We start from the raw sequence: 10,266 nt of genomic DNA on the forward strand, positions 1-10,266 counted from the left end.
ATGTCCTGATTCGTGAGAAACATGATAGACATTCAAACGAATTGCATAGTTTTTATTCTTGGACAAAAAAGATGTGTCCTGCATGGATTCTGAGATATGCTGCAAATATACAAGTTCTTGTGTCTTCTCCAGACAGATCTCTATTTTTTTTACTGTCTTCCATGCTATTTGTATTCTCTCCCCTTCCCAGTGTTCTTTTCAACCTCTGGACTTTCAGTTTTTTAAGTTAAAAAAACAAAACTGGTGTTTGGGGTTGTGATTCACCTGTATTTTGAATATCTTTGTCCTTGTCTATTGGAACTTTAGCCTTTATATGTCATCATTATTTAACCCAGTCTTTTTTGCCCATATCTTTGCTGTTCTGGTTTTTGCATGTATCACAGGCATTTATCAACTCCCTGCTTTTCCAGTATATTGTTAGATTGTCCTTTCCTCTCTAATCTCTTTTAGAAAGCCAAAAGATGAAATTTAAGTGTTTGGAGAGGGTATAGAAAGTCTAGCATCTCTTGCCTGTCTGGACAGAGCCAGCTATTTGTCCCCATTAGGGAAGACACCAATTTTTATCCCTTAAACAAGGCTACATAGTGGGTTTATGTTGTCCAGGGAAGTCCTTTTGTTTCTAATGGGATCATGGTTTCTGCCTAGATGAAGCTTGGCTGTTTTTATCCCCTTCTGATGACATCTTAGGAGAGAGGAGTCCCTTATGATACACTTTACTTCTACCTGGATGAGGGAATTTCTAATTTCTTGACAAAACATAGCATTGGGAAATATTATGCATTTTAAATAAGGCTTTAATTTGGGTATTTGACCTAATTCAGATCCTAGCTCCTTCTCCTACTGGATATATGAACGTGGGTAAGTTATTAAACTGCCTCGAGCCTCAGTTTCCTCATCTGTAACATAGGATTAACAGTAGTCCCTATCTCAGAGTTTTTGTAAAGATTGAATGAGATAATAAGTAATAAGTAAAATGTTTGCGTAGTGCCTAACAAATAGTAAGGAATCAATAAATAATAGCTATAGTAATGCAAATTATTGCTCCTTTCTTCTCCTTTTCTGCTTTATCTCTAAAAATATTCCTTTTTGTTCAAATATCTCCTGGTAGTATGGACTAGATGAAGGAAACCGGCATTACCTAGATTGCTGTTCTAGCCTTATGCCCTCGATTTCAGCTCCCTCCACTTTATTTTCTTCATAACACAAGTGTAATCTTGTGTAATCTCAAACATTCCCTTTCCCTGAGTCCCCATCACCTGTATAATAGGATAAAGCCTGAATTCTTAACATGGTTTAGAAGGCAATTAGCTCTTCACAGTCTGTCTCCAGCTTACTTCATAGCAGTGTCCTCCTGCCACACTGCTCTTTACACATACTCATCTGCGGTGAGTTCTTTGTTCCTCCCTAAACTAAAAAGGTTGTGTTCCATTCTCTTGTGGTTTTTTTAATCCCCTTGCTAGATCCCCTTCTCTACCTTGTCCACTTAGGTGACAACTCCTATTTTCAAGACCCTGTTCAAATGCACTTAATAAAAGGATACTCTCATCCTGTTCTGTACGACCAGTTTGTAGCCATGTTAAGGTGACTGAACCTCTCTTGTAAGTTGCCAAAAATTTCTGAGCCTTATATGGTGTTGGTTGGTTAGTCTGTGTCTTGTGTACCCCTCCTTCTTGCTAATTGTTTCCATAATTGTAGCACCCTATTTTACCTCATATCCTCAGAACTGCTTTTGTCTTACTTATTTCTGTAGTCTAATTTACCAGTAGAATATTTGTTTTTCAATCCTATCTTTAACCCTCAATTAAGCTTTTCCTGCACCTGATCAGATCTACTTACCAATATTGATGATAGAGTATTGGAGAGATGTGTAAGGGATTAAAATCCATTAAAATTCCTTGGTTTTCACAGAGGAATGCTAATGTTCCATGATTTAAATTATTTTAATACTGTTAAGAGTGGAATCTTAGGATCTTTGTGTCTGCACTGCCTAGCATAGTACCTGAAATGCAATAAGCATATCATAAAATGTTTGTTGAACTTAATTAATAATTAGTTTTCCCTGATAAGGAAAGAGAGGATTTCTTTTTAACTGAGGTCATAATAGTTTATGACATTGTGAAATTTCAACTGTACATTATTTTTCAGTCATCATACATATGCGCCCCTTTACCCCTTATGCCTCTCGCCCCCCCCCCCCGCCCCCGCCCAACCCTCTTCCCCTCTGGTAACCTCTAATCTGTTTGAAAGAGAGAATTTTTAAATTTAAATGTTCTGTGAATTTTAACCACTATTGTAAATTAACATTGGTCATATTAATTATTCGTTCAGAGTTGATAAAGATTGGGGATGGCGTAAGGCATAGATTTGTGTCTAAGCAGTAGGTTTCTCTGTGAACTACACATAAACTTGCTCAAACTTGTCTCACACAGGTTCACTATTATGAAGATGGCAATGTTCAGTTGGTTAGTCATAAAGATGTACAGGATTCAGTAACTGTTTCGGTGAGTGTGAAATATTTAATATCTGCCTGACTTGTGTCTTTTTTTTTTTTCTTTAAAAAATTAGTTTTGATCCTGAGTACTGATTCTGCCACTAGAAATTCAATTTGTTTTCAGTGCTTTGATTTTGGCAGCTTATAAGAGTTTATAACCAACCAGCTATATTAGTTCCTAGTCTGACTCAGAATAGTGCTAATGGCTTTGGAGAGCTCAAACTTCCTTCTTTCTCAGTTGTGAGATTTACTCAACAACAGCAGTATCTTCCATCAGTAAATACCAGGAGGCAGGAAAGTTTGCCAGACTAAATCCTGTGGAGCTGCATCCATATCGTTAGAGAAACTGAACATCTTTAGGAGTATTCAGTCAAAAAGTAAGGTGCTCTATACCTAGAAAGAAGGGGCATAATTTTTCTTGCATTCTCAGTACTTCTTTATATTCCTAGACGTTATCAAACACCCTCAAATAGCTTTTCTTTAGGTGTGTCATATCTATCAATATTTACCTTATTAGAAATTAAAACTGAGAAATGCTAAAAATATTTATTAATAACAGTAACAAACCCATTACTTGTTAACCTAAATAACATTTTCATGAAAAACAACTGTTTTTCAAACCAAAAAAAAAATTAGTGAAAAGAATAGCATTGGTTTACCTTTTTATAAATTGTGTAATGTCTGACTTAATAAAAGACAACTGGATTCTCATATGTGCTTCACACATTCCATTAGCCCTCAAAGTGATGAAGTCATCACACATCATGTAGCTTCTATGAAACTGCATTGTATACACATGAGAGTGAGAATGAAAAAGGCAAGTAACTTTGTCTTAGTATTATTATGAAAATAGAATAGTTTTGACTATTTGAAAGAATCTTGGGACTACTGCTCTAGACGTTAAATCTTACCCTCTTACCCTTAATTCTGTTGTACTTAATGGTGAAAGGAGGAGAGAGATTCAGTTTATTTTGTACCTGAATCATGTAAAACAGAATGTGATTGGTTGGTTTAATATCATAAGTAGCAAATAGAGGAGTATATGAGCTTAACACATGTGACTGATATGTCTGAGGGCTTTGTTTATATCATATTAAACCAGAGATATAGGCGTAAAAATTTCAAGACATCATAATGATGTCTTCTGGGCATACTGCGGTAGATTGGAAAGAGCATGGGTTTTTTGGGCAAAAACCTGGATTCAGATCCCATCTTTATCGTTCAAAAGCTGTGTAATTTTGGTCAAATCACTTGAGAGGATTCTGTTATCTCATCTGCAAAAGGAAGGTGATGATAACAGATCTACTTCACAGAGTTGTAAGAATCAAAGAAAGTAATGTGCATGGCAACACTGGATAAACTATAAGTTGTTATAAAGCGTAAGTTAAGATGGACTTTTCATGGGGCCAGCCCCGCAGCCAAGTGGTTAAGTTCACGCATTCCACTTCAGTGGTTCAGGGTTTCACCAGTGTGGATCCTGGGCACCAACATGGCACTGCTCATCAAGCCATGCTGAGGTGGCATCCCATATGCCACAACTAGAAGGACCCACAACAAAAAAAAATACAACTGTGTACTGGGGAGCTTTGGGGATAAAAAGGAAAAATTAAAAATCTTTAAAAAAAGATGGACTTTTCAGTATCTTTATTCACTCATTGCTTACACATTTTAAAAAATTCATATTTTCTCCTCCTCCTTTCATTAGAATGAAGCTCAAACTGCCAAGGAGTTTATCAAAATCATAGAACATGCAGAAAATGAGTATCAGGTAAGAAGATTTGGAACTAGTTTTTCTAGATCTAGTACGTTATTATTTTGCTGTTAACATGTTTTATTAGACTTCTCTGTGTCCTTTTAACATAAATACATGTGTTGTTCAGTGTTACTAAGTATGGAGACTTTGTAGACCTTGCAACTTGGTCCTCTGCTTACAATCAAGGTTTCAACATTGGAAGGGACAATAGCCCTAGTTTTAGAAATAATATAGGTGCGCTTCTTAACCCACTTTAGAGTTTGGAGAAGAGCTTACTAGAAACATTATGTCCTGTCTGTGCTTCTTAGGGGGCTGAAGCATGTCCTTTAACTACAGACTTACTTTCCTATTTACAGCCATCACATTTCTGTTCAAACAACTTATCTTCAATTGTCTATTGCAGACAGCAATTAGTGAAAACTATCAAACAATGTCAGACACCACGTTCAAGGCCTTGCGCCGGCAGCTTCCAGTTACCCGCACCAAAATCGACTGGAACAAGATACTCAGCTACAAGATTGGCAAAGAAATGCAGAATGCTTAAAGGCTGGATGTAGGATTCATCAATATGTGGAAAGAAAGGATTCAACGTGTGGTCATATGATAAATAAGTGATTTATAAACAAGAGTGGTATTTTGCTAGGGCTTTCAGAGTTAACAGGTTTTCTAGCCTCATGGAATACTGTTGAACCTATAGCATTGTCTTGATTCCTTTGTGTTCTCTGCCTTGTAATTTTCTGTTTTTACTATATCTACTTGTAAATTTTTTTTTTAAATTCTGCCACATTTAATGATGAAGAAAGAGTTCTATCCTGGAGTTGTTTTACTGTTTAGAAAATTTTCCTAGCCATGAAGCCCTGTATCGATAGAGACAGGTAATAGGTTCAGTACTTTTCAACCCCTGTCCTTCCAAGCACTTCTGGTACTTCAGTGGTTTTTACTGATCCACCAACAGCTAAAGAGGCCATGCTACAAACTATAGCTGAATGGAAGACACACTCATCCTTCTCCCTCTGCAACTGCTTTGATCATCATTTATAGCATCTCATAACTGTAGTTTTTGAAAGTTTGGATTGGGACTTCTCAGGTCCTTTTGGTGGGGGGCAAAGGAAGTTTTCTGGAAATTCCATTATAGCCAGCTTCTCTGGGGAAGTTGTTTTTAATCCAAAGACTTGAACCACATTCCCTGCACATGAACGTGTTTGCCTTTTTATCTTCCCTCATTGTCTTCCCTCATTTAGCACCATTATAGTTACAGACATCTGCATTTTTAGAAGAGTTTTACCCATTTATTATTTTTTTTTATATTCAAGAACTGCTGACATACTAGGGATGTAGTAGAGTATAAAACTTGAAAAATGCAGATGTTGAAGGAGTAATAGGTATCTTGTGCTTTAATACTTTGTGGCAGGATTGTACTGTAAGCAAATGAGTCAAACTACTATGTAAATCTCAAACAAAAACTAAAAATGAACCAAAGTGAAAAGGATAGCTTCCAGGCAGTATGTTTCTATTGTAACCTGTTATTTAAGGAAATACTAGTGATTTGTTCTAAATAGGATGTACAACTTGTTCCAAATTGCTCCTCTTCAGTCCTGCCTGCCAAGAACTCAAATGTAACTGTGATATAGCAACCCTTCCCAGGTATATTGGCAGGTATATGTGTGATCTCAGAATACACAGGTGACATAGATTTGATATGACAACCGGTAATGGTGGATTCATTTACATTGTTTACACTTCTATGACCAGGCCTTAAGGGAAGGTCAGTTTTTTAAAAACCAAGTAGTGTCTTCCCACCTATCTCCAAATACATGTCAAAAAAGAAGGGTGTTTGTGCTTCAAGCTTTGTTTTTGCTCAGTAATACAGTCAAGCAAGAGTTTGTTTCCAGGTGATCTGTTGAGCTGTGTAAGCATTTTGTTTATTTCAAATAAAATATATTTGTATTATTTGTCATTCATACTATCCATCCCTACCACACTATCCTCTGTATCAGGTAGTCCAATAGAAATATACCTGTTTTGTTCTTAAATTGTCTGAGTCTCTCCTCTTTGATCCATCTCTTTAGCCTTTGTTCTCAAGGTAAGATGTAGAACTGTATTTGATCTTACTTGATCAGAACGTTCAGGGATTCTGAAATTGGTTCCTACCTTCAACTATTGCAGCTTCATTGAATGTCCAAAGACTTGCAAAGAACAGGTCTTTCCTTTTTTTAGTTTGAGCAGTGTCTCTATGGATCATACAGCTCTTCTCTCAGAGGCTACCGGTGGTTCAAAGGTTTTGTTTTGCGTTTTTCATTTCTGTCAAAAAGAAGAATCTAGTTGTCTTCTCTACATATCACTCAGAAAACAAGGTCCAAGTATGGTTGTAGTTACTAGGCAGGAAGTAGAAATGAAAGAATCCCTGTACTTTGAATTTGGGTAATATTTCACATTGACTTAACTCTGCTGCTTTCCTTCCATAAAAGTCTGGCTTAGCTACAGACATGTGGGAAAGGCTTTTATCCTGGTTCCCAAGAGAGAACCAGAGAAGCTTCAAACAGTGCTTCACCTCCATCCAAGGCCAGTAAAAATTCCCACCTTTTTGAGGGACATTCAGCTGTACTATACTTGTAGTGCAAACAAATTCAAACATTCTTGCCTTTTCCTTTAACTTATTAACTCTGTCAGCCTGCCCCCAGGGTATCCCATCGATTTCCTTAACCCATACAGAGTTGCATAAAAATTCTTAATCTCCTGGCCATCTAAAGCCCTTAGTTACTTGTATTAATTGGGAGGAAGTCAACCCTCCTTGCCAAGTCCTGCAGAGACTTCCTGACTTCCTTAACCTCCTTCAACAGAATATTTGCTTGAATTGTGTCTTATTTTATCACATGCTGCTGAAATCAGCTGATGGTATCCTAGGGCAAAGGTTTCCCAGCCAGATGGAAAGGACTTTTCTGTGAGGCCTCACTTGTCTGTTTGAAATTACGCTGCTGAAGACTGTTTGTTTCATTTGAGCCTGGGTGGTTGTGCTCCTCTTAGTCGGCTATTTTCAGTGCCTGTTCTCTGTTTTATAATCTAGAACTTTGATGCTGGACTCACCTAGGTTCATAGGATACTTGGCAAACCTTGGCGCATTCTTTCCAAACTCACAAAAGAATGATAGATACCTGAATGCCAATTTATGAATTTATAATTGTATATAGAACTACCAAGCTACCTACTACTGGGGAAGTCAAAGAATAAGAAAGGAAGATTGGTAAATAGAGAACAAACCTGGATGGTCCCATAAGATAAGTTAAACTAACTAAAATTCTCCCTAGAACAGATGGGGTATGCATAAGAAGACAAGGTAGATCTAAACCTTCTGATGGCAGAAACCAATTTCACACCCCCTCAAATTCAGAGAATTGTCAACACGACTTCCATAGTCAATCTATAAATCAAAATTGGGGTGAGTTTATTATGAGCCAAGTTTGAGGACTATAGCCCAGAGCCACCTTTCCCCAAGGAAGGAAGCGCACCAAAGAAGTGTGGTGTACAGAGTGGTTATATACCATCTTGGAACAAAGCTTACATCACACATGACAGGAGTATATCTTTTGCTACTGTCACGAGATGCTGGCACAGCACATCAGTGGTCACAAGGTGAGCATAGCAGGATGGTAATTAATCCTTAGTTTCCAGGAAGAGATGCTTATCCTTAAAGAATGCCGATCTAGGGGTGGAAGTTACATCCCTATCTTTAAGGGCATCATTCTTGTCTTTGGGACATAGTAAATGTTTAAAGCAGATATACAATGCATGCTCAACAGGCCACGTCAGGCCCTTTTGGAAAACAAGATTCAGCCAAATTAGTCTTACACAAATGGCTTCCTCATAAACTCCAATATATATTATTGCTTTTCATTTATTTATCAGTATCAAAAAGCACTCTTATGTATAAGAATATATACAGTTGATTCTCATCATTCACTGTAGTTGTGTTCTCTAAAGTTGCCAGCAAAAACTGAATTAGCAAATACTGAAACATTGCTCCAAGGAGAAATACAGGGTAAGGTTCCTGTGAGCTTATGGTCACAATACTTTTGTCGACTGAATAATACATAATCTTGTTTTGTGTGTGTTTCTATTTAAATCATCTTAGTTAATATACATTGTTTATTCAGTGACATTGAACTCATGACCAACAGCACTATATAACTCATGCCTGAACGAAGCTTACCTAACATGGAATTTCCTCTGTAAGGCACATCACAGCCTTCTTGTGCTTAGGAACACTAGACATCTGTAGACAGGCCTAGGGGCCATTTTAAGCAGTGAAATCACTAATAAAAAGCACAAAAATTCAAAAAATGTGACCACAGAAAGGACATTTGTTTATAATGTGAGCTGAAACAAGAAGGCAGAAGATACCTTGTTCCATTTCAGCTGGAAATGTGCTCATTGGGCAACTCAAATTCTTTTGCTGCTCTGCACATGTCCATGAATGACTGCAAAAGTACGGCAAGTATTGATTTTGGGGTTACGAATTTTAGTGAGTAGGTGAATTGGCAAATACATGATCTGCAAATAATGAGGATCCACTGTACCAGCCACGGCCTCTCCTCTGGTCTATGGTAGACTGACCAATTTCAGAATTTCAGTTTAATGGCTGATTCTGGTTGCCTTAGTACATACAGTCTGGTTAGAATACAGTTAAAGAACGTTCAGTGCCAAACTGGAGAACCCAAGTAACTGGAGTAATGAGAATTAAGAAAATATGGAGCTTTTAATCTTCTCCAAAGTAGTTATCCTAGGAGGCCATAGGTTTATTCCAGTAACACTGCTGGCCAAAGTTAACTTTCAGATTGCCTTCAGTGTTATTTGGACCCATACTAAAATCAACCTTATTACTTATTTAAAGTCAGATTCTTCTAAGTGCACATGGGGAAGGATCCAAGGAAGTGAGACCTGAGCTGTATGTGAAAGGTGGGAAGACCATTCTAGACACCTAGACATCCAAGTGTGAAAAAACAATTACAATTCCATGTAAAGTGTATTTTTCCAGATGAAACTGGTTAGAGAGGTTCCGTTGTAACCAAGGCCACATAACATCACATTTGTACCCAAGTTTTTACTTTTCACAGCTGTTTGTGTGTTTTTAGAACATCCAAGAGATAGGCCTAACCAGAGATAGGAGGTGATGTATCCAAGAATAAGGGAATTTAGATTTGCTGCCCAGAATGGAGCCAGACATTCAGTTTGGGTTTGGTGGATAGTAAGTAGGTTTTTGAAATGGTAAGTAACAAAGCAATTTTGAGGAGTTCACTGTCTTTCCTACTCTCAGTCTTCATCAGGTAATTGGGAAAGAAAAATGGTATAATCTGTGGGTACTTTTCTAGTTCTTTCCCCTACTTTGCATAATCAATTTCTAAGACATAATGTACCTCCCCCTCCCCACTTTTGTCCATCCCACATTGTATTTTTGGTTCCCAGTGACATTGCATTTCCTGTTGCCTACAGCCTGTTATTCTTGGCTTTAGTTGGTAGCCTGGGGAAAGGCAAAAAGGTAGCCCAGCTTGCATGACCCGGGTTCTGGATATTCTTCACACTAGGTCATATTGAGGGTGTGGCCTCCTACAAGGAATTACTTTGAAGAACAACACTACCTTTGATATGTTAAAAAACAAAATTCAAGTAAATTTGAAGATCTAATTAGCTTTATTAAACGATTCATGAATCTGGCAGCATCCCATCCAGCAAACGGAAGGGCACTCGAGTAGTGGAACAAAATGGAAGGTTTTTATAGGGAGGAGGGTGGGGCACAAAAGTTATTAGCAAAAGAAAAGAATTGTTTCAGACCAGGTCATCTTGTTTTGGGGGGAAGGAAACGCTGCGGTTTTATCATGCAGATTACCTCACTAGTGGTAATCAGGAAATTTCAGATTGACTGTTTTAAAGGTCACATTTCTAGGAAGGGGGAAATTGCATTTGAGTTTTGGTTGGCTCTCCTGGGGGGCAAACGATTCCACTTTGGGCCTGCCGCCTCAGTTTTAAT

The 10,266-nt window shown here is 37.7% G+C and overlaps 1 protein-coding gene across 1 annotated transcript in view; it reads left to right on the forward strand.

Annotated features, from left to right (window-relative positions):
* CAPZA1 (capping actin protein of muscle Z-line subunit alpha 1) overlaps positions 1-6,277 on the forward strand; it is a 46,117-nt gene extending 39,840 nt beyond the window's left edge. Inside the window, exons 8-10 of the mRNA XM_014837230.3 lie at positions 2,430-2,501; positions 4,197-4,259; positions 4,648-6,277. Of these exons, the coding sequence (XP_014692716.1) occupies positions 2,430-2,501; positions 4,197-4,259; positions 4,648-4,788 (276 nt within the window). The 3' untranslated portion in view covers positions 4,789-6,277. The remainder of the gene's footprint in view (positions 1-2,429; positions 2,502-4,196; positions 4,260-4,647) is intronic.
* The last annotated feature ends 3,989 nt before the right edge of the window (positions 6,278-10,266 follow it).

The sequence above is a fragment of the Equus asinus genome, chromosome 16 (assembly GCF_041296235.1).
Source record: "Equus asinus isolate D_3611 breed Donkey chromosome 16, EquAss-T2T_v2, whole genome shotgun sequence".
NCBI lineage: Eukaryota > Metazoa > Chordata > Mammalia > Perissodactyla > Equidae > Equus > Equus asinus.